This window comes from Electrona antarctica, assembly GCF_951216825.1.
Source record: "Electrona antarctica genome assembly, chromosome: 19".
In the NCBI taxonomy this organism is placed as follows: Eukaryota; Metazoa; Chordata; class Actinopteri; order Myctophiformes; family Myctophidae; genus Electrona; species Electrona antarctica.
In genome coordinates, this window is record NC_136800.1 from 11,571,539 (window position 1) to 11,596,771 (window position 25,233).

Consider the following 25,233-nt stretch of genomic DNA (forward strand, 5'->3'; position numbering starts at 1 on the left):
ATCATCAAGAGTCTAAGACACTTATGGAAAATAATATTAAGCATTGGAACACACATTTCACTTTTAATATGTCCATTCATTTCACGTTATAATATTCACATATAATCTCGTTTTAAATAATTATGGGGCCAGGGCCCTCAATGTGTCGTCCGTCAGACTGTACTACCCTCTGCTGTTTACACTGCGCATGTGCAAACCTCCAGTAGGAGATAGTGCTACGCCCCCGTGAGTTTTTGTTCCTAGGAAGAAACGAAACTTGGAGCTCAGCTGTTGTGAGTTTTCTCTCCCAGTCTCTCTGCAGAGTAAACGAAAGTGTTCAGTGTGAGTGTGTGTGGCAGTTGTGGCTGTGTCAAAATGGCAGAACAACAACAGAGATGTGAGCTGGGCCAGGACCAGTTCTGCTGTCCTATCTGTCTAGATCTTCTAAAGGAACCAGTGACTCTACAGTGTGGACACAGTTACTGTAGCAGTTGTATTGAGGATTACTGGGACCATTATGAGTCCACTGAAGTCTACAGCTGTCCCGGGTGCAGAGAGAGCTTCAGTCCCAGACCTGTTCTGAGGAAAAACACCTTGCTGGCTGAGGTGAGATGAACCTCATGTTAAACCGCATCCGCATTTTATGCCACAGCAAACTCCTTGTTGCCTGTTTTGATAGGTTGTAGTTCTACTATATGTTGTTTACTTGTTTGAATTATGTTAGTATGCTGATAATATCCAAAAATACTAAGCAAGTTATTTCCAGGGGTCCATGAGGGGAACTGGGGTAAATTAGTTAATAGACCATCACAGTCTGTTTAACTTACTGTAACCCTATACATCTGCTATTTGAACATTTCTGATCGTAACGCATATATATATATATATATATATATATATATATATATATATAATATATATATATATATATATATATATATATAATATATATATATGCTGGGGGTCCCCTGCATAAAATATTTTCAGATTGTGGTACGCGGCCATATACAGTAGGCTATTAATGTTGGTGTTCTCGTGTGAAGTGAGGGGCACGCTTATCATCATACATCACATTCCTTTCTCAGCCACTCAAATTATCGCTATGGGGTGATCAGCCAATCACAAGCCAATGTTTGTGTTCACTCAAACCCGGACAAAATATGTTTCAGGTGATAATTATGTGAACGTAAATGAGAATTCAGGCTGAGTGTCAGGCTAAGTCTACAGTACTTTATGACTGTGATCTTTGACTTTGTTAGTCACTGGTTAATCATTAAATCCTAGCGTCCCTATGTCAGGCAAACATAATAGCAGATACATACTGTAGGGTTCTAGTGGTTAAGAGTGTCTGCTAAATACTTACATTGTACATTTGTACAGCATAAAGCAATCAACTTAATGGAATGCAAAGTTCAGAAGCACAGTGTTCAGTGTTATTACAGATGAAGCTCACACTCAGTGAGTGATCTCCCCTCCTCTTCTCTTTACTTCCAGGTCGTGATGAACCTGAGAAGTACAGAAGCTCAGCAGTCTCCTGCTGCCTCCGCTGCTCTGCTGTACGCCGGTCCAGCAGACACGGCCTGTGATCTCTGTACCGGAGCCAGACGTCGCAAAGCTCTCATGTCTTGCCTGGTGTGTCTGGCCTCTTACTGTGAGACTCACCTCCAGCCTCACTACAATGCGCCTGTGTTGCAGAAGCACAAGCTGGTCCCAGCCACCGACAAACTGCAGGAGAAGATGTGCTCCAGGCATGATAAGCTGATGGAGGTGTTCTGTCGCACAGACTGCCAGTGTATCTGCTATCTGTGCACCATGTATGAACACAAGGGCCATGACACGGTGTCAGCTGCTGCAGAGAAGGCAGAGAAACAGGTAGCACCACCATCACTTGAAGACAAATCATGTGATGGATCATTTTTTAAAGATGGAAGCAAGACTGAATTACCATGTCGGAGACATTAAAAGCAAAAAATGTATTAACCCATTAAGACCTGAGGCCGATTCTACAAATGCCTTCTAAATCATTATTCCTCAAACTTTTTTGTGACAACTTAAAAACTCCCATATTCAGATATATGTCGCCACGGACCCCCACGGCTAGGGACTCCCAGAAGAGAAGATTTGCGTTTAAAATATTTTTAGAAATGTGACAAATTGGCCCCGGGCGGTTAGCGCTCAACCGTCTGGGCACCTAGGCTGCTGAGCCAGCCTGACGGCATGCCGCGCGTTTGACTCCCGATCCCGACGGCCTTTGCCGTGTGTCTTCCCCCCATCTCTCTCCCCATTTCCTGTCAGTCTACTATCAATCTATCAATAAAGGTTAAAAGGAATATCTTAAAAAAATAATAATAATAATGTAACAAATTAGCAGATTAACAAGGTTGCAGCGCGGCACAAACTCAAGTGACATGCTGTGAGCTTGTAGATCTGCTATTTTTGAGAAACACTTGTTCTAAACCACTGTTCTAATCCTATGTTATAAAATCTAAAATTTCACAGAATGTTTTCCCCGGTTTTAATGGGCTCAAAGATTAAGTACACAGATTTTTGACCCAATTAAAACGACGATGGATTGATAACTTTTCATGAATCATATTTCATGTCCATTAATCCTGCCCCTGCAAAAGGTGTATTTTGGAGAAGTTACACAGTTGATTTAAGATGATGTGTGGTTCCAAACTAAACTCTCCCTGTATCCTGAGTGTGTATGAGCTCTTTCTCTCTGATTGGTTAGAATTGGTTTCCCGACATGAAAATGTCCACAATGTTTACAAGCCAAACTGCCTGTTCAGAAATAATGTTTCTTCACAAGCTGGTCCAGCCGGCTCCATTCACTGCCATGTATTAATTTAACTTCCGGTACGAAATTTGCCTCCCATGAAAGTGTCATGGCGCAGCCCAGTCACATAACCATATTCCTTCCTTCTCTAAGCTTCCTTGTTTCTTGCAGAAACAGTTGGTGACAAGTCAGGAGGAAGTCCAGCAGAAGATCCAGGAGAAAAAGAAGGAGCTGAAAGACCTGAGACCGGTCTTGGAGGCTCTGAACGTGAGTGGTTCTCAAAACCTTTTCATGTCAAGGACCCCTAAAATGATATGACCCCCATTTCAAAATATTTTGTTCCAGGGACCCCCCCCTCCCGCTATTCATTTCAGTGGAAGTTGCTCAGTGGCGTTTTGAAGCACCCGGAAGACTTCCGGAAGTATAATTATAACTCAATGGCTCGAGCGAGTGGAAGTTTAGCCTAGCCTAGCCCCGGACCTCAATTTTGAGGTCCGGGCCTTTCACGTGACGTCATGAACGTCCGTCCACTTCCATTAAGTGCTGCAATTCCACATTTCGCCAGTAGGTAGTGGCATCTTCAACGTTGGATAGCCTTACTGGGGGCTTGCTGCGACCCCACTGCGCTAAAGTACCCAGAACATCTTACAGTAGTGTGTGTGTGTGTGTGTGTGTGTGTGTGTGTGTGTGTGTGTGTGTGTGTGTGTGTGTGTGTGTGTGTGTGTGTGTGTGTGTGTGTGTGTGTGTGTGTGTGTGTGTGTGTGTGTGTGTGTGTGTGTGTGTGTGTGTGTGCACAGAGGTCTGTAGAAGCACAGCAGACTGCAGTGGCTCAGACTGGGGCTCTACTGAGACAGCTGGAGGAGACCCTGGAGCAGCTGGAGAGGAGACATGCTGAGCTGGAGGAGCTGTCCAACACTGAGGACATCATCACTTTCATTCAGGTTCCACACGTGGCTTTTTACACTTTGGTTTTGACTCATTTAGGACAAATCGGCTTCATAGTACAGTATTTCATTCCACTCCATCATATCATTCAAACATTTAGAGAGCTTGTAGATTGGCTATCTATAAATGCACCAAGTCTCTGTGTGTACAGTACGTACGTCTGTGCATTAGTAATCCATGTAACTCGAGAACCGTTTGCCCCACAACTTCAAATTCGACACACCAGTTCCACACCCCCACAGGAAGTGCAGCACAAAAGCCTCTACCCAGGACGTGGACCTGATCACCCCTATATCTCCATATATGGAGCTGGCCTGTTCTGACATCACAACACGTCATGCCTGACACAGAACTCCATATATAGGAATAAAGGGACACAGAGAGACAGATACAGAAATCACCATATATGGGCATAACAAGGACACAGACAGATTGGTGGAAAGGCTACTCTGACACGGGTATTGCATAGCCGGGTGGGGCATGGATCTCCAACTTCCGTTGTTACCGACTTGGTGCTCTACAGCCGGGCACCAACTATAGAGCAATTTTTTGATTTTGAAAGTATACAATTATTAGATATATAGAAAATATAATTTGTATTCCAGTCTTCAATACCAAAAACACAATTACATTGTTTATTGTAACTATGATAATTAAATACAACTTCAATTCACTTCCATGACAACACTTACTTACTTACTTACTTAGTCCTCTTGCCACCAGGTCTCTCCATCTGGGTCTGTTGTGGGCGAGGTGTTAAGCTTGTGCCAAAGTTACGTTACATGCTTTAAGGTCCTGGGTTATTACATCCAGCCAGCGGGTGCGGGGGGCGCCTCTAGGTCGTCTCCAGCCGGCTTGCTGGGGATTGAAGTCCAGGATGGTGCGTGTTGGATGTTCCCCTGGCAGGTGAATGACGTGGCCATACCAGCACACTCGCCGCATTGCTGCAAGACGGGATGCTGGGGGCTGTTGGGTTAGCTCTCTTAAAGTTTGGTTTGTAACATGCTGGCTCCACGTGATGCCTTCAATCCTCCTGAGGGCTCTGGAGTCAAAGCCGTCAAGCCTGGCCGCAAGAGTGTTATTCAGTGGCCATGTTTCCACCTTTAAATATCTTGGCTCGACAGTGTCCAACATCGGTGACCTCAAAACAGAGGTCGACCGACGTCGTGCCCTAGCAGCCTCTGTCATGCAGTCCCTGTGGAGGCCGTTGTGGCGACACCGGCACATATCAAGGGAAACAAAGCTAAGATTCTACAATGCCTCTGTCATGACAACACAGTAAAGATAAAAACACTATATATACAATAAGGGAAAGTGTGCGTGCATATGTGCGTATTTTGACTGGTTGAACAACAAGGACATCAGCTCAACTCCACCAATTGTGATCAATGTACTAATCTATTGAAAACGACTTTAGACAGGGATGGAATCCCTGTCTAAAGTGGTTTTCTTGTCTCTCCGCTTGTCTCTCTCCAGAGTTTCCAGTCTCTCTCCAGTTCCAGTGGATGTCCAGTAGTCTCACCCAGTGTGGTCATCTGTCCTCTGAGGTCCTTCAGAGATGTGACTGATGTCGTGTCTGGTCTGAGAGACCAACTAGACAACATCCTGAAGACAACTTGGCCACAGAGAGAGGTGAGATTTCAATATGTTTCTTGTTTTTCATAGTAATCATGGATGGATGAAGCCAGAAGGCAACTGGAGATAGCTACCCTACTGTACAGTACATGTCTAAGTGTTGAATGGGTTATAAACAGGTGGAAGTATGTCTAGGAAGGCTACTAACTCCTATACTGTAGTCAGGGGTGTCATAGGGTATCTGAAGGTGGGGGGGATGAGGCTGGGTAGGCACGCTAGGCAAAAATGGAACAGTCGGCATTCTATCAATCTTAACATTATTTCTTCAAACGAATTATTCAAAATAAAGGTGCTAGAGTGCCAGCAGATATGGAAGATTTTACTCTGAAAAGCCCCGCCTTCCGTTCCCCCCAAAACCCGGGAGGCATAATCTTCCGTTCTTACCTCACGCTGATTCATCTAAAGTCTCTCTAGAAGCGTTTATATTCCAAATAGGGCTGCGCGATTAATCACATTTAAATCGAAATCGCTATTTTTTTAATTTGGATTTGATTTGATTTGATCAAAAAAAGAAAATCGAAAATAGTTTTTCACTTTAACTAGGGTACTTACGGTACAGATCTTGCTCATTAAAGCACTGCACAAAGCCAAAAGTCCTGCTAAAAGCATAATAAACCAACACCAAATTAATGTAATCTGTCTCTGCCGTGTTGCACGCAGCTCACAACACTGTGATGTGTGCTCACTCATCCACATAGCCGTAGCGAGTATCACTAACGCACTGGACCAGGGCTATCATCCACACAGACACAGAACATGTCCCAAACACTGAGGTAAACTTGTTGTTGGATTAAACATAATGTGCCACCGAAAAAAGCTCATACCTTATCAATACCGTGTCCCGACCTACTGTCCCTTACACTAACTGTTTATTTTGCATTGAGGAGCCATGTGTCTGTGTACGTCACCTCGGCTAAAAACAAAGTGAAGCCTGACTTATTTATGCTTCGCCGTACGACGTGTTGCGTGCTCACAACGCGTCGCCTCCGTAACACGTTGTGAACTTGTAGATTGGCTATTTACAGCATGCGGAAATATGCAGGATGAGACGTTCTGAAACTTTTGCCTTCACAATAAAAGCGTCAGCTGTCACAAGTTGAAAAGAGAGATTTGGGGCATCATTATTTTTCACATGGCCCATATGACAAGAGAGAAGCAAAATGGAAAAAGATTACAGATTCGGTGGCATTTCACATTGCAAAAGGGGGCAGGAAGAGTGGGCACCTCAGTGTTAAATTTCAAAATGTAGAAAAGGAAATAATTTGGATAATGTTTTGGGCATATAACATTCTCACTTGTTTAATCCCAAAGCGGATTTATCTTTCTTTGTTTAAGGTTTGGACTTTATTCCAATAGGAAAAATCACATTTCTTTGCATTTAAAAAGTAAATAAAAACAACATATTTGAGACAATGTATTTCTTGTACTAAAAAAATTAAAATTGAGTTTTCAGAGAAACAAATCGAGTTTTTTTAGGCAAAATCGTGCAGCACTAATTCCAAACGAGATGTATGCTGAAGTCAGAAATGAAGAAAGAACATTGCACTTTTGGTCAAAACCATGGAGAGCGCCCTAGATTCGGAGTTATGAGCCATCCTAAGGGAGCCGTAAACAAGGAAGTGAACGGCAGTGCGCATGCGTGAAACACAAGGAGTACGCTGCAGAAGGAAAGGCCAACCAAAAAAAAACCCTAACCCTTATTTTATATCAATAAAAAAGACCTAAGGATGCCTATACACGTCCTTAGCACCCCATGGTTTTGATTCCCAGGACGTCTATACACGTCCTTAGCAAAAAAAGTGTTAAATGGGCCAATAGTACATTTCAAACGAAAGCACAAGTCAATACAAAAACTGTTACATGTAGACGAACCATGATAAAGCATTTGTACTTGTTTACAACAGGGTCCACCATTTTCAATTCATCAGAACATTTAGAGACGTACACAATACGCATATAGGTGATGGGTGAAATCACCCCTCAGCTATATCTCTGAGAAATATGGGAGCCTAGCCCCTGCAGGGCGAGGCTTCCCTCCCCCATCCCCTCCCCTACTGGGTGGGGTTTTTCCTTTTCTTTTACATGACTTGGGCGTGTTATAATGTAGTAGACTCTGGAAAAGCATTCCAGCAGCCAGCTCATAGCATGGCTCGTTAGGCAATAGACTTTCAATCCATACCTCCTGGGTTGAGTGGGATTGAATCCTGCTCATGCCATAATTTTTGTGTCCACCGCAAACAACTTGTTTTTGCGGATGAAGTGAAGTTTGCTTTGGTCCGACATGCATTGCGACGTGCTTGCGGTTATGTTTAGGTTTGGGGTTTGGGCCCGGGGTAGGGTTAGTCATGTTCGACATACAGTACATGTTCACCCACATGCATTGCATCGTTAAAAAAACAGGAAGTCATCATATAAAAAAAGTAAGAAAAAAGGAAAAGGGGGTGGGGACTTTATTTACTGGGGCCAGTTTTGAATTGCAGACATCCGTAGGTGCACTTTGAGAGCGGTTTTGAAGGAGTCATGGGATTCACATGGTTTGTTGAACTCCTCAACAAACCATGTTATCAGCGAGCCAGGTGCAGATTCTACTGAGTCTGAGTTCAGAGCCTTTTCAACCTGCAGTTTGTTCCTGTCTGAGACCAGCAGTGCAGAGTCATCTGCGAATAGCAGATGTACAAGCTGGCAGCGTGGCTCGAAGTGTTCTGATCCTTCGAGAATGATGCCATGAGAATTGAAGTGTGGAAAATGGGCTGTGCTCACTAACTGACCACATAATTGCTGCAGCTGTGAATGATGACACCGATGGTAGAACTCTAAAGCCACATTAACCGATTTTCTACTTTCCTTCATGCCTCCGCCGATCAGCATCAGCCGATAGGTCAGCGTCGCTCGCAGCAGGGCCAAAGGAAAAAGCCAAGAAAGATCATCACCAGCATGTCACTCAACAATGACGTGCAGCTCAACAAGGCCGAGAAGGCCTGGAAGCCTTCGGTGAAGAAACCACGGACAACCCGTTCGGAGGATGCTGAAAACGAGGATGACCCCGAAAATCTGAAAACGGTGGAGCTGTTCAAGCGTGTGCGCAGCATCCTCAACAAGCTGACCCCACAGATGTTCCAGCAGCTGATGAAGCAGGTGATGGAGCTGACCATCGACACGGAGGAGAGGCTCAAGGGGGTCATCGACCTCATCTTTGAGAAGGCCATCTCTGAGCCCAACTTCGCCGAGGCCTACGCCAACATGTGCCGCTGCCTTACGATTCACTGGGTGAGTCGTCGACATTTCTTCAGTGATTATCTCCAGTTTGTGCCATGTGTCTGGTCCACTGATTGCTACTGATGGGATTGAGCAACCTACGAAGCATCAACCACACATCTCTGATGCCTGATTTATACTTTGTTGGTTGCTCATCTTGTCGCATGCACTATAAAGGGCTGATCTACAAGCTTACAACACGTTACAGTGTGACGGGTTGTGAGCTTATGGATCTTCAATTTTCAGTGTGAACAACTAGGTATAAAACCTATCTCACTCTGTGCCATGTCCACTCCCCTCATTGGTTGTCTTTTATTAGACAAGATAACATTTGTGAGTAAAATGTGTATCCTAACATGTCTCTCTGATGTCCCCAGCTGAAAGTCCGCACCACAGACAAGCCAGGAGTCACTGTGAACTTCCGCAAACTGCTGCTCAACCGCTGCCAGAATGAGTTCCAGAAGGACCAGGACGAGATCTTCAAGAAAAAGCAGAAGGAGATTGAGGCTGCTAAACCTGTAAGAAACATCTTTTGAAAAATCGTGAAAATGTGCTGAAAATCTTTGAATACTGTGGTGACTGGCACACAAAACCCAGGAGTCAGAGGAACAAGTGCCTATTCCAAGGCGTTTTTATTTAGAAAAAGAGAGGGACACTGATAGGGTTTCTCTACGGATGATGATCTTAGTCTCTCTCTCTCTCTCTCTGCCCCTAGGAGGGGTGGTTGGCCAGGTAGTCGCGGGACCTAGTCTCTGGACTGTACTGGGGAGAGGGGACGGTCAGTATCGATAGCTGAGCCGGTCAGTAACTATCAGATTGAACCAGGTCTCTCTCCAGGCTGGGGTACTCGGGCAGCGATCCCGTCACTCCTTTTCCCCGCTCCGTATCCGTTCAGGTTCTACTCCTCGTATCCCTTCGGGGTTTTATGGTTGCGCTACAACTGACAGGCGCGCTCCCAATGCGCGTGTAGCGTGCGCTCCGTATTAGCCTAGGGGGAATAAGACAGAGGTGTCAGCATGACAGTTCACATAGTGGCATAGAATGACAGGTGAATAGTGGTTCTCGACTCACCGCCCTAGCAGTCTCGTACGTGCTTCCTCACCCCCCGGAGTGTGATCTGTTCTGAGGCAGAGAGGACTCAGTTATGTACGTCTCCCCTAATGGGCGAACACTGGTGACGCGCATCGCAGTTGGTCCAACAGGTGACGGGGAATGTACCTGGCTTCCACAACCACTCCCAGTGGTTGGCATGTCCCTCTCCTGTCTCTCTGCCTCTGCTGGCCTCCGGGGGTATTCTTACCTGGGCGGTGATTTACCATCGAGACACCACATATCCCTCCCCCTTTGCTCGGCGTGGGCGGCTCTTCCTCCTCCTCGTACCGCCTGGATAGAGCGTCTGCGTGGGGGATGCTTCGTCCCGGCCTGTGCTCCACCTTGAACCTGTAGTCCTGCAGCTCCAGGAACCAGCGCGTGACGCGAGCATTCTTGTCCTTGTTAGTGGACATCCATTTGAGGGGTGCGTGGTCAGTGATGAGTGTGAATGACCTGCCCCAGAGGTAGTAGCGTAAGTGGTGCACGGCCCACTTTATGGCCAGACACTCCTTTTCCACGGTCGCATAGTTCTTTTCATGATCCAGTAACTTGCGACTAATGAACGTGATCGGGTGTTCTTCTCCTCCGAAGGTTTGCGAGAGGACCGCTCCAAGCCCCGTCCCTGATGCGTCCGTGTGCAGCAGGAAGGGCTTAGAGAAGTCCGGCGCCTTTAAGACGGGTTCCGCGCACAGAGCGGCTTTGAGCTGTTGGAATGCCCCCTCCGCCTCTGGGTTCCACCTCACTGTGTGTGGGAGGCTCTTGCGCGTCAGCTCAAAGAGTGGGGCTGCAACAGTAGCGAAATTATTAATACATTTTTGATAATATGCCATTAAACCTAAGAACGATTTCACCTGCTTTTTGTTGACGGGGCGGGGCCAGTCCCGTATCCTCTCCACCTTTTGTGGTGACTGGCACACAAAACCCAGGAGTCAGAGGAACAAGTGCCTATTCCAAGGCGTTTTTATTTAGAAAAAGAGAGGGACACTGATAGGGTTTCTCTACGGATGATGATCTTAGTCTCTCTCTCTCTCTCTCTGCCCCTAGGAGGGGTGGTTGGCCAGGTAGTCGCGGGACCTAGTCTCTGGACTGTACTGGGGAGAGGGGACGGTCAGTATCGATAGCTGAGCCGGTCAGTAACTATCAGATTGAACCAGGTCTCTCTCCAGGCTGGGGTACTCGGGCAGCGATCCCGTCACTCCTTTTCCCCGCTCCGTATCCGTTCAGGTTCTACTCCTCGTATCCCTTCGGGGTTTTATGGTTGCGCTACAACTGACAGGCGCGCTCCCAATGCGCGTGTAGCGTGCGCTCCGTATTAGCCTGGGGGGAATAAGACAGAGGTGTCAGCATGACAGTTCACATAGTGGCATAGAATGACAGGTGAATAGTGGTTCTCGACTCACCGCCCTAGCAGTCTCGTACGTGCTTCCTCACCCCCCGGAGTGTGATCTGTTCTGAGGCAGAGAGGACTCAGTTATGTACGTCTCCCCTAATGGGCGAACACTGGTGACGCGCATCGCAGTTGGTCCAACAGGTGACGGGGAATGTACCTGGCTTCCACAACCACTCCCAGTGGTTGGCATGTCCCTCTCCTGTCTCTCTGCCTCTGCTGGCCTCCGGGGGTATTCTTACCTGGGTGGTGATTTACCATCGAGACACCACAATACTGTATACATCACTGAAGATACGTCCCAGGTGCATCCATGCGATGTCTTTTTATTTATAGTTATTCTATTTATAGTGACTCATAGGAATAGACAACCAGGTATAGTCTGGTGACCACCGGAGAGACGGGTGACAGCCGGAATGTAGACGGCACCCGGGTGAGCATTATGGGTTAGCACCCCAGCCTTTGTCCTCCGTGAGGAGGAAACCCAACAAACCTTGGTGAGGCCTTTAGGAGGGTCATTATAGTCCACCACTCCTGAGTGCAGTGCCTGGTACTGGGAGTCTGGTGCAACGCACAGGTCCTGGGCCTGGGCCTACGTGAGACGTAGGAGAGGCCCGGTCAGGAGTCAACCCACAGAGCCTAGTCCTTCCACGCGCAAGATTTTGGTTCTCCCAGTACTGGCAGAGTAGTTCCGGAGCAACGGATTGTGTGGCCTTGTTCATTCCCTGATGGACTGATCAAGGGTAGCTACTGGGACGTAAGTCGGGATTTGATCAACCCCGGCTGGGTCGCCTGAGTGAGGGGTATGATGTTGGAAGACCCGAAACCCCGTTGACCTCAGGAAACATCACTGAAGATACGTCCCAGGTGCATCCATGCGATGTATTTTTATTTATATATTCTTTCAATGTTTTTAACTCATATCTTTGCTTCCGGGGGGTCCCTGGAACAACATATTATTTTCAGATGGGGGTCGGCGGCCAATTACATTTAATTTTTAGGGTCCTTGACATGAAATAGTTAAGGAACCACTGATATAGAAATGATTTAGAAGACATTGTTTTATAATCGGTTTAAAAAGCAGGTGGCTTGCGCACATCCAGTTCCTTGCTGGTGCTGGACAAAAGGTAGATATACACATAGAGAAGGAGTAGTCCGCACACAGTCTTTGCTCCAACAGACTGTTGGACTTCTCCTTCTCTGTATTGTTTTAGAATCGGCCTCAGGTATAAATGGGTTAAAGACATCTTGGTAACACTTTATATTAAGGTCGTCTTTATAATGCATTATAATGTGCTTATAAGGCATTATAACACTCGTTATAAATGTTTATAATCATGTATAACAACTTATAACCACGTTTATAACATATTATAAGTGCTGGTCATAATGCATTATTATGCTCAGTGGAACAGCACATTATAACTATTATAACTTATAAAAAGGTGGTTATAAAGGCACATAGAGAAGTGCTGTAATAGAAACTATTTTATACATTCATTGAATCCATTAATGAACATCAGCCACTTGGGCTTGGGCATGGAAATGGACCAAATTCACAATTTTTATTCTTGTATCTTACATATTTAAGATTTGGATAAAAACATAACTTTAGGCACCCATCATTATGTGCATACATTTTTTCTTGTTTGCAGTAGTGACTGAACTGGGAGAAACCCCAGTCCAGACAGAGCCCATGCTTACTTTTGTTATTTCTAATTGATAAAAGGAGGATCAGGAGCCCCTGCAGTTGGAGCTGACCACTGCCAGGGACCAGGCCCACCACCGCTGGCTAAGTAACATCAAATTCATCGGAGAGCTTTTTATGGTGAAGATGCTGACAGAGGTCATCATGCACGACTGCGTGGTCAAACTACTGAAGAATAATGACGAAGAGTCTCTGGAATGCCTCTGCAGGGTGCTGTCCACCATTGGCAAGGTCCTCGACTATGAGAAAGCCAAGGTAGCAGAGCATACACATGTCCCCACACAGACGCAGCCACACGTATACACAAACACTAGGTTTTAACTCGTTCTGCTTTTCTGCTAAACCGAAGTTTCAGTGTCTCTCTATCTCCGTCTATCCCTCGCAGCCTCGAATGGATCAGTACTTCAACCAAATTGACAATATCATCAAGGAGAGGAAGACCTCGTCCAAAATCCGCTTCATGCTGCAGGACGTCATAGACCTCAGAATGGTAGGATAGAATTTATAAATGATCAATTAAATTGCTTCCCTGGTTTCAAACTCATTTTCTTCAACATGTCCTGTTATCCTTCATAACTCATCAACCCCATTCTTCAGCCTCATGTTCTCATTTCAAACGTCAAATACTTTGAGAGATGTTCTCCCCGTGTTGCACCATAGTGTTCATGGGTACCTCGTAGAGGGGACCAGGGCCCCAAGACCATCGACCAGATCCACAAGGACGCAGAACTAGAGGAACACCGGTGGCCGTTCAAGGTCCAGCAGCAGATGTTCAACAAGAAGAACGGAGGAGGAGGCAGGATGGGAGGAGGCATGGGGGGCCGTGGCTCACACAACCAAGGGGGTGGCCGGGAAGGTCGGGAAGGAGGTGGCCGGGGTCAGCAGCCCCAGGATGAGGGCTGGAACACTGTGCCCATATCCACCAAGAACAGGCCCATTGACCCTTCCCGCCTCAGCAAGATCACAAAGGTATGTGTACAGTACCTTCATCAAGCCCAGGCTGTAGTAGTGTATAAGGATCATATAAGGAGTTATTTCTACTTACTTACAATGCACTGTGGTTTTAAATTGCCATTCCTCATCTATTGGCCTAAATGATTGTATCTTTTAGGCCAATAGTATCTTGTGTCTGGACTTTAACAACCAGCTACTGGCCCCAGGCCACAAACGCATGTGGGGAAGCTGGGGAAAAGGCATTAGTGGAGGAACAACGGGAGCCAAACCAGTCAGTGGAGAGCCAGGTATGTATCAAGAACCAAGATGGATTTACAGTATTTGTCCCTTACTCATACAGGTTAATGCAGCGCAATGTTGGTTGGACATGTTCCTCAGAGACTGCTTAGACCTACAGTATATTTATCCCACAAGCGAAAAGTAGTCCCCATGATAATCTTTGAAATCTTTTAATCCAAGTTGTTCATCTATCACTGCGTTGTTCTTTTTTGGCAATCTGAAATCATAGTACATGACATTCTTTGTAGTAAGAAGCTCTGCTCTTTCCAAACCAGCCTTGAGCGAAGAAGAGTTGGTTAAGAAGACCAACACCATCATAGAGGAGTATCTTCACATTAATGACTTGAAGGTACAACACGGGTGACCGTTTGCACTTATTATGAAAAATGGCTTTGTCAGGCTGTGTACAAGTATAGGAGGCGGCGTCTTTAAATAACCATGATGTCTTCTGATTCCCCCTCTCCACTCTGGGTACTGTAGGATGCATTGCAGTGTGTGGCGGAGCTCAACTGTGCCTCGCTGCTCTTCGTGTTTGTGCGGAACGGATTGCAGTCGACACTGGAACGCAGCACCATCGCCAGGGAACACACGGGCCTGCTGCTGCAGCAGCTCGTCAAGGCAGGAACGCTTACCACACAGCAGTACTACAAAGGGTGAGAGAGATGCGGGTCATACCCTGCATATTTATTCATGTATTTCACTACATTAATCTTGCCTTCAGGTACTTCCCCAATAAGTTGTGACTTGAAAAGATTAGAAGAAATGACTTGAGGTGATATTGAACCGTCCTTGCTGTGGACTGTAGGCTACAGGAGATACTGGAAGTGGCAGAGGACATGGCCAAAGACATCCCCCATTTCTGGCTCTACCTGGCAGAGCTCATCACACCCATGCTTCACGAAGGATGCATCCCTATGGGACCGCTCTTCAGGTGAGGCTCTGACTGTAGACCTTATCATCATCATCATCACCGCAGAGTAATCATATCTTCTAAACCGGTGAGATCTTAATTTGTGTGAATTGTGTGTTCAGGGAGATCTCCAAGCCTCTAGTGCCTCAGGGTCAGGCTGGTGTGCTACTTGTCCAGATCCTCACCTTGCTCTGCAAAGGAATGGTACGTGACCATCACCCAAGACAAAATAAATCTTTTGTACTATGGCAGAAATAAATAATTAATATGTTACACAGTACTTTATTATCACTGTCCATATCCACAACATTCTACTTTGTGTTTGTGTGTAAAAAATCGTTTCCACCAGACCCATAAGAAGGTTGGAGCTATGTGGGCCGACGATGGGCTGGACTGGAGCGACTTCTTGCCCAAGGATGAGGATGTCAACAAGTTTGTGACAGAACAGGTCTGTACAATAATACAACAGTAAACAGTCCATCTCCAATCTAACATTAAAATGGAAAAGCAAACTGCTGAACTTATATGGGTTGTTGGTTGAAGAGGAATCTGTTTTGATTGATGTATCTGTGTGTGACCTTTGCACCATTAACAGAAGGTGGAGTTTACTCTTGGTGAGGAGCCAGCGGCTGAGGAGCCCAAGAAGAAGAAGGTACTGACTGCAGAGGAGCTCGGCAAACATTTTGACCGACTCATCCAGGACAAAGCCAACAACCAGCGGATCAGAGACTGGATTGAGGTGTGTACCGGTGTTGGGGATGTGCATGACTTATATATTTTGACAATCACAGATTTTTAAATCTGAAATTTTATATTGAAGTGTTTGTTATGTCAAGGGGTGAAATTACTACAGTATGTTATACTATTATGTGAAATAATGCCATTTTGGGCTTAATTATCCCAGCAAGTACACAGCAGGACAGTCATGTAATTGGTTTTCATTTGAATATTCACCTGTTTTGTTTTCCTCATCCAGGCTAACATAGATGAGCAACAGACTGATTGGAACCACTTTGTGCGTGCTCTGATGACATCTATTTGCCAGTCAGCCATCATATGTAAGTATGCCTGAAGTTGAGAATACAAAGTAAACTGTAGCCAAATGGTCCCTTATATTTAATGCTCTCTTGGGATTTTACTGTTTATGGGAGTATCCATCGAGCCCCACAACGGCCATTTCTTTTAACCAAGTCAATTTAAATGAACCAGCATTTGTTCCTCCTCCCTTCAGGTGAGAACCCCTACAAGGTGGATGTAGATCACATCACCCAGAGAGCCAGTCTCCTGCAGAGATACCTGAGTGATGAGAACAAGGAGCTGCAAGCCCTCTATGCTCTCCAGGCCCTCATGGTGGACATGGAGCAACCTGCTAGTGAGCATCGCCGACTCCCCTTATCAATAATAAGTACTCCTTAACATCCTCTGTGTTTATTTAACTCTCAACCATTTTCATTTCAAGGACCCCCATTTTCATATGCATTAGCCCATGGACCCCCATTGGGACCCTAATCTACTCCCAGTGTTAAACTCTGAGAGCATTCCATTTGTAGTCAGTCACAGACCCCTAGTGGTCCCCAGAGCTGACGTTGAAAAACAGTGTCTTAGCATACAAACTTAACATTTGGCTCCCTTTGTGCACTCTCAGAGCTACAAATGAATATGGAGGACTTCACTGTCTAGCCGGTTAGAGCCAATATGAACGTCATCCGCCAACCCTCTTCCTGTCTGTCCCTCCCTGTCTAGACCTGCTGCGGATGTTCTTTGACACCCTCTATGACGAGGACGTCATCAAAGAGGAAGCCTTATACAGGTGGGAGTCCAGCAAGGACCCTGCCGAGCAAACGGGCAAGGGCGTGGCCCTGAAGTCGGTGACCGCCTTCTTCACTTGGATCCGTGAGGCAGAGGACGAGTCTGACTAGGGACTATAGGGACTTCCTGAATGCTGTGCCCACCCCTCCTCCCTAAAGTTTTATTGAAAGTTTGTAAATATTTTTGATTTCGCTATTATTTTACCTTTTTACTGCCGTTAACGTGAATCACGTGAATTTGGGGTTTATATTTATCCAGAATGGCCTCTTTTTTTCTACAGTAAAGTAGCGTTCCACGTCGCTAGGCAATGCCCGGCTTGGTGTATTTGACTGTAGCAAGATGGCCGCTGCATAGACCCCTGCCTCTATTTTTAGCAGCGTTTTTCTCGAAATTGAAGCTCAGATTGAGGTGATTAAACAAAACGTTGATGTTAGGAGTTCATAAAAAAATAGGCGCGGTTACAATAATATTAAAGCTTCTGATGAAAGTGAAATTATCCATCAGCAAATTGGTGATGGCCGATCTTTACTTCTGTTCATTTTGGGCTGAATTTCAGGGGTTTCAAAATAAAAGACACCTTTTCTACGGGACATTAGACTGTATTGTGGGAGGTAGTCATGAAGAGTTAAGGAATTATTACTTATTTTTGCACCAGAAACTGGAAACATGAGGAAATGGAGCATTGCAAATAAAAGACTTGCTGAGCAGAGTTTGGGTATAGAACTCTGTCCTACTCATTTGATGTCCTTTTTGTTGTGTTTGTGTGTGCCTCTACAATATTAGCTGGATCACTCAATGTGTTGCTAATTTACGTGATCATAGGGTTCATGTTGGGCATATTAAATATAGCGCATGTAGGATAGAACTATACTCATTGGCCTGTATATTGTTGTTGTTGTGAATGTCTTCATACAGCATTACTTATTGTAGTTCATGTTAAATTATCACTTCAAATGAAGCTTTATTTACAACTTGATGTGTTCCTCATGGTTTGAAAACAACAAAAAATAACAGGTAGGCTTCCTTCATCTTGGTGTTTTACAGAGGTGGGCAAATTATTCAACCTCAGTAGGCTACTTGAGTCAACGAATAGATAAGACTCCTGGTCAATTATTGCTCAACTACAAGTGAAAGTATAGGTAGTTGAAAGTACCTCTTTTAAAAATACATTATTCAAAAGTACAATTACAAAGTACATTTTCTTTTTGCTCTATTAAATTGTAGACATTAAAAAAGATTTTCAAGAAAGTTTCAAAGAATATAGTAAACATATTAGATTTGCTATTTTCACAAAAGTGTAATGTGCTTTTTACATTCCTAGATATTAGTGGCATTAAAAGTACAATATTAAGAGTCATAATGGGCTGTCCAAAAAACAATTACTCAAGTAAAGAACAGACTTAAAATTGTTTTACTTCTCACAGTTGTAAATGTAGGCTACTTCGTTACAGTGTCCACCAGTTTGTTTTTCTCAGATATAATAATAATATAATAAACTATATATGCGCCTTTCATGACAACAATGCAAAATTAAAGAATTATTTGCGTGTAGTAAACGTAGGTGGATAAGTGTCGTAAGTGGATAAATCATCCTTAACTGCTCTTTAGGATGTGGATGATGGATCATTCAGCCTGCGCAGTTGATCTGATTCGACATGGGGAGGGGGAGATGGAATATGACACCGCCTTGTGTTGATGACGCGTCACTAAACGGGGCATTTAGAGACAGCGTATGCAACCCATATACTGTACCGAGCGAGCAACAATGCCTACAGCCGCGACCTAATACGGGAGCTTGGAATATGCGCACTGGGATTTTGTGCCATTCCCATGTATACTAGCCTACAGCAAGAGGTCAACATATCATCTGTTGATAGGATTGGAGACAAGCTCATTATAATGCGCGACTCTTACAGGGCCGCCAGCGTTCGATTTGCAGGTAGGTGCTGTAAAGTGGCAGTAGACTACTTGTAAACAAAACTGCCAATGTCTGCCATTATATGCATCGCTTGTTGTATTATAGAGCAGATCTAGTATGAAGGACATCCCATCCTATTTTTTGTTCGATGCAGTCCGTGTCATTCGTGTGCAGATGTGGTCTTCAGTTGCTTAGAAACGTGCTGCAGCAAAGTCTCATTCACCCACTTCAACGATGATGTTATTCTCACTAATTTCAGTATACGTACGGTCTACATGTTTTGGCCTCCTATCACGTCTGTGACTGTGTCACACTCACAGATCATCCTGTTTCAGAGCATGATGTAAATTGTAAACGCATAATCACACATCCATCCCCGTCGCTTCCATTCTAGTTAGAGGGCATACAGGTATATTATATTCTCTATGCTACCCCATGACACTTATTGTTGGCTTGACTATATTCCACTTGTTGCGGTCATGCGATTAGAGCACTGGTTCCGAGGATTTAACAGTAGCCTACAGTAGGCCCTACACAAATAATCACAATAATAACAAGATTATAGTGAATTGCCTCTTGGGTTAGACAGAAGGAAGCCTGGTATTCTGAGAGAAGAGAAAAAAACGGTGCTGCCCTGCATGGATTTATAATTGCGATTGCTAGAACTTGGGAGGAGCTGTCCAGGGTGCTGAAACAAGCTACACGTTGAGAAGGGCTAGGTGTGTTTAAAACGTTTTTTTGTGTGCTAAAACCTCTCAAATTAGGAATAGTGATTGATTGACATGATTCGGTTCCCTTTGCTATAACTAGCTAGTAGCTAACCATCCACTTATCACCAACAAAGAGTTTGACGTTGCTGATCATAGGCCTTGATGTCTGCATGTTTATGTGCATGTCTTTAAATGTTCAGATGAATTGAAAATGGAGGACCCTCATGTAAACAAGTCTTAGTGCTTTACTGGTTTCCTCCTCTTAGCAGATTTTGTATTGACCTGTACTTTCGTTGAACTGTACCCATTCTACAAACTGTAGAAATAAAATGTTCAATCAATCAATGCACTACCGTATTTACTAACTAGGCTGATTGCTATCTTGTGTAACCTATATATTCACTAACTACCTTGGCTATTTGTGTGTTCTCAGTAAACCACCAACTAACTGTCTGCCTATAGACGTTGAGGGTTGATTTCACCCAACACCTACATGCACGCACTAGTACACCTGACCCAGTAGACCAAATGCTTGGCTCTTGGAAATCAGATTCACTCTGTCTGAATATACAGTATGGTCTCCAATGTGTCATTTCCCTAAGGCCTGTCCTGAATGTCCAAGAACTTTGCTAGTGTTGACTGTTTAGTAAGTGTCAGAAGTGATTCATGACCCTTCGTTTTCTTAGATGCTTTCAGGGGGCAATCTGCTTGAGGCTGCCTGCTGGTATTTGGTCGTTTCAAGCCATGCACCACGTGTTCACCAGAGCTGGAATCTGGCTGTGAATTTACTTGATGAGCAAAAGCAAGCAGCCCTTCTGGAAGAAAATTCAGTCAGATAACTCACAAATAGATTTAACCAATATTTATTATAGAATCAGAATACAAGTGTGCATATAATATATTATCTTGGCGTTCGGCTCTGCTGTAGTTTTCTCCCTGCTCGGCACAATAAAACACCATCATTAAACATAAAGAGCAGGGAGATAGATATACAATAACAACCCCCCATGGCGAACAGAAATAACAGAGCCCACCGGTGGTGCTGGGGTGGTGGTGGGAGCAAACAGTGCATAACAACAACCAGGAACTATATGGAAGGCAGGAAGAAGCATGCAGTCTAGGTGAGCTTAAATACCGCGCCCAATTGGTCAGCTGACTGCCACATCAGCGAATGACGTGTGGGTCTTGCAAACACTGTACACCCACATAGTAATGCAGCATATTAACCCCTCAAATGCATTTATGTCCCTTGAGCATATAGCATGAACCTGCTCGAGTATATCTGACTGAACTAACTCCGCAAGCTACGTATCATATAACCTCCACAGACCTCTTTTGGTCATATTCTTATAGGAGTGACCTACTGTATAAGTTCTGCAGTAGCCTACACAATGTTAAAATATGTTTGTTTGTTTTGGACATGCGGTTAATTAGGTGGGGCTATCAGTTTTAATAGGGATCAGCAGCCATGGGTTGGGCAGCAGGCCTGGAGGTGCTTACTAAGGCTGCTCATGCACGTGCCATATGTTTGCCTGGTCTCGTGGAGACTCTCACAAACCCCCTCACCCTTCCAGACCCAACGATTCTATCTGGTTTCACAGGCTTACCATGGCTTTAGCATCTGTGCAATAGATTTAGGGCATAGCTGTTTGCTTGTCAGCCGAGTGGTTTAAACCAGTAAACCGTGAGCTGTTGTGTGGTTTAGTTGTGTCGGTCTGCTGTGCGGTGATACCAGCTCTCCATCTCCATGATGCGGCTGACACCTAGTAGCAGGGAAAGAAGAGAGCCGTGGCAGGCAGAGGTAGAAAAAACATCAAACTCTACAGAAACAGGGCTCGGATTCTGAGCTGTTGTTGGCCAAACGGGCACCAACAACATTTCTCTTGAATGTTACTTCTGGCAAGGAAATCATACTTTGTACTTTGTCATGTTGTCAAATTTTGTCTTGTAAGAACTTGTTTTTGAAGGAAACTGAGCTGTAAGCCGACAACGATGGATAATTATTACTTTGACATTCAAACCACATATAAAGCACGTATAAATTAGGCAGTGTTGATGATTCGATTTTAAGTAGTGCGATATAGACCTACAGAGAAGCTATGCTTGTCACCTCTGTGAAATTTCATGGTAATCCAACCTTTCTTGCAGGTGAAATTTGAGGAGGCTGAAATGATTCCAAAGTTGGTGAAATCTCCAACTGACTCAAGGAAAGCTGTGAGCATGCATGAGTTTGCCGCTCTGGCCAGGTCCTCCTTAAACGGTAAACACCACCTCACACACACACACACACACACACACACACACGCGCGCGCGCACACGCACACGCACACGCACACGCACACGCACACATGTATATATGTAGAGTAACCTCTACCTATTTCTCTACGTCTATAGGCATCTCCCAGGTTGTGAGGGACCATGTAACAAAGCCCACATCCTTGGCTCAGGGCCGGGTCGCCCACCTCATTGAGTGGAAGGGGTGGCCGAAACCCACAGAGCCCCCGCCGGCCGCCCTCTCCCATTTCAGCTCCTACTGTCACCTGACTGAGGGAGAGAAGGAGGCGCGCTTCGCAAAAGGTCAGCTTCACATTCCATCAGCTAGTTAGTTGCATGGATCCATCCAGTGTTCAGAGAATGTCAGATCAAAGTATTCATGGTTGCTCCAGCCATTTTATACTATACTGCTGCGTCAACCTGTGCCAACTGCAGTTGGCTCGCTTCATTTTGTTACTGTCTTAAAATAATGGCCCAATTCTTTAGGAATATGCAGTATATCTACTGTATATATATATATATATATATATATATATATATATATATATACATTATTAGCACAATAAATAAGTTGATGCAGTAAGTTGTCCGTCTCTGTTCCCTGGAGTGTGCAGTCCCTTCCTTGGAAGGTTTTTTTCTCTTTTTGATGTCTATGCCTGCTAACTAGACTTGCACCTCGCACGGGTCTTTTTGGATGTGCAGGAGTCCCTCTTTTGTCTCATATATATATATATATATATATATATACAGTATATATATATGAGGTGATGAGGTCAGATCAACATATGGAATGTCAGAACAGGTCAGCTCCATATATGGAGATCTAAGGGTGGCAGCGGTGGCAGTGTCTTGAGTGTACAGTGTTTGATGAGGGCACAGGTAGGGCCGGGCCTTAATTTCCGGGCCTGTTGAGAACTCCAGTGTTCACCGGCTGCCAGGCTATATATATATAATTTTATGCCAGCGCTCACATTCTAGCTTCACCTGTGCTGCTTGTGTCTCCTGAAGGATGGCATGTCTTGGTTGGTACTGTAGCAGATGGTTACCTAGACTATTAGATTGACTGCAAACACACTTTATTGCCCTTTGGTGTCCCAGAAAAGCCACCTGCCATTATCCCTGACACCTGTGACTTTAACCCCGTGAAACCTATAGCTTCCCTATTCGGCAAAAATGGTAGATCTACAAGTTCAAAATTGTAATCTTCAGCAAAGAAATTTGCTGTAAAAGGAAAAAATAAGTGACACTGGTCAACTAAGAATCTCTCAGTTTGAATGAATGTGTTTTGTTTTACCAGCAGAGTGAGACACTGATAGTGAGACACTGATAGTGAGACACTGATAGAGACAGGAGTGGGGGAGCAGTATTTGTAGTGTCTATGTGCTGTAAAACACTGTTCATTTTTATGCTTGCAGAGTTCGTCTAGTTTATGTTGTAGTATTGACGTCATGATTGAATGCATGTCTCTTCCAGGAGTGGAAGAGCAGTTTGCGATTGCAGAGGCCAAGTTGCGTGCCTGGGCATCAGTGGATGATGATGATGAGGAGGAGGAGGAGGAGGAGGAGGAGGAGCAAGACTCTAATGACGCAGACTTCGCGCAATCCGAGAGCCAGACACACATGTTCTCAGGTAGCTCCAAGACACCCATCACCCATCTCATAATTCCCCCTCTCCTTCTATTCTCTTCCATTACAGTCAACGCATTGTAATTTCTAGATCACAATCATCATCATCATCATCATCATCATCTCATGAACGCTTCCCCCTCCTCTGTCAAACCAACCCCACCCCGCCCGCCTCCTCCCCCATCCCTCTTAATCCATCTCCTATAGGTGTTCTGACTCTTTGCTCCTCTCTCAGTCGCCACAACCGCCAATCAGAATCCTGCGCGTGAAGTGCCATGCCAGACTGAAGCTGATGACAGCGAAGCTCCGCCCTGTGGCAGTCCTCTGGGCTCCAGCAGCAGCAACAGCAGGCTGCTCCATGATAGGTTTGTGCCTCACGATGACCCACATTCCACCCAGACCCATTCACCTACTTTGTACGGCAATCACACGTGCCCCTTCCTGGAGGAAGGGCCGCTTGGCGGAGAAGGGCAGACAGCGCAGCTGCAGCAGGAGAACCAGCGACCCGGCGAGATCTGCGTCCATCACAAGCCCGAATGGAGGCCCCGCGGTCGGAGCAGTCGATTTGACTCCTGCTACTCCACCTCTCACTCCGAGTCTCCCGGAGAGGAGGACGAAGAGGAGGAGGATGATGATGAGGAAGGGAGTGTGTTCCACGAGGGGCACGCATGGCACCCCGGCCCGGGGCGCTTCTACTCCGACCGGGCCTCATCCGGAGTTGCGTCATTCGATGAGGAGGAAGAGCGGGATGAGGCAGTGGAGAACAAAGAAGGGAAGGAGCACTTGGGGTGACTGTCCTCCCCCCCTCCCTCGCCCACCTGCCACCCCCCAGGACTTCTGCTGATTCTTAATATGATGTGGCTGTTACATCTCAATCAATCCTTTAGTAACCCCCTGGCCCTTACACATGCACGCACGCACGCACGCACGCACGCACGCACGCACGCACGCACGCACGCACACACACGCACGCACACACACACACACACATACACACACACACACACACACACACACGTTTTCCTCCCCTCGGCCTCCCCTCCTTGCCACCAATGTGCTGTTCCATAGCTCATTCTTTCCTCTGTGGTTTTATAGTGCTTCAGGTCATATAGTCCTAAAACCAGGAAGTCCACAATGGGGGGTTTTTCCCAATAGGGTTTTCGATGTATGCTTCAAATAAGGTCTGTGGTTAACATAAACGCAAGAGAGCTTCGCTTTATGTTCTACGACGTATGTTGCAACAATTCGTATCCTAACTGTGAATTTTGAAGCCATTTCTTTCTATGTACTGTATATTAATTACCTATAGGGTGGCTTAAAGCTGCAATCGATAACTTTCATATACTACCCAGGATTATTTTAACCTGGTCCCCTGCGCAACTGCCAAATTGTCTGCTACTGCGCTAATTGAGCACACCTGCTTGCTCAGAAGAGAAATTGCATTTTGACCTTCAGGCGGTCATACACCGACCTGAAGGTCCTATCCAAGTGGTTCCCAAACCTTTTCATGTCAAGGACCCCCAAATTGGCACTAATTAGTCCGCGGATCCCCCATTTGAAAACATATGCCAGGGACCCCATAAGAGAAGATTTCTACGGCTCTAGTTGAGATTCTCGACCCGTGTAATTTCAACGACCCCCAGTTTGACATGCATTAGTAGTCTACGGAACCCACATTTAATGGCATTTCTATCTCTGGGACCCCCAATTTAAATAGTAAAATCAATGTTAATTTAATTCTGAGTGTGTATAAATGGAATAAATGGTTGCAAACTATCATTTAGCTGGGGCCCCCCCTGGAACTCCCTCATGGACCCCTGGGGGTCCCCGGGCCCCACTGTAGGAACCACTGTCCTATCCAACACAGGATCCAAATCTCTCAACACAAGAGCAAGGAGACCACATCCAACCGCTGCACGTGTGTTAGTGTTAGTATTGTATCAACATACTCTAAAGCTCTTAACATACCTGTAC

At 45.3% G+C, this 25,233-nt stretch overlaps 2 protein-coding genes across 2 annotated transcripts; both read left to right on the forward strand.

The window, feature by feature from the left end:
• The first annotated feature begins 215 nt into the window (after positions 1-215).
• LOC306943887 (eukaryotic translation initiation factor 4 gamma 1-like) lies at positions 216-17,469 on the forward strand. The gene is made up of 20 exons (XM_079530411.1): positions 216-585; positions 1,474-1,851; positions 2,930-3,025; positions 3,556-3,699; positions 5,180-5,335; positions 8,204-8,605; positions 8,971-9,111; positions 12,802-13,035; positions 13,166-13,270; positions 13,441-13,749; positions 13,892-14,021; positions 14,262-14,362; positions 14,494-14,666; positions 14,819-14,944; positions 15,046-15,127; positions 15,273-15,371; positions 15,519-15,662; positions 15,900-15,981; positions 16,155-16,295; positions 16,667-17,469. Exons 1-20 carry the CDS (start codon positions 355-357, stop codon positions 16,840-16,842), a joined length of 3,450 nt encoding a protein of 1,149 aa, XP_079386537.1. The 5' UTR covers positions 216-354; the 3' UTR covers positions 16,843-17,469.
• Positions 17,470-18,641: 1,172 nt separating this feature from the next.
• fam131aa (family with sequence similarity 131 member Aa) lies at positions 18,642-24,051 on the forward strand (the record flags this gene model as incomplete). The annotated part of the gene is made up of 5 exons (XM_079530360.1): positions 18,642-18,671; positions 21,509-21,620; positions 21,755-21,937; positions 23,108-23,263; positions 23,495-24,051. Exons 2-5 carry the CDS (start codon positions 21,530-21,532, stop codon positions 24,049-24,051), a joined length of 987 nt encoding a protein of 328 aa, XP_079386486.1. The 5' UTR covers positions 18,642-18,671; positions 21,509-21,529.
• Between the last annotated feature and the right edge of the window lie 1,182 nt (positions 24,052-25,233).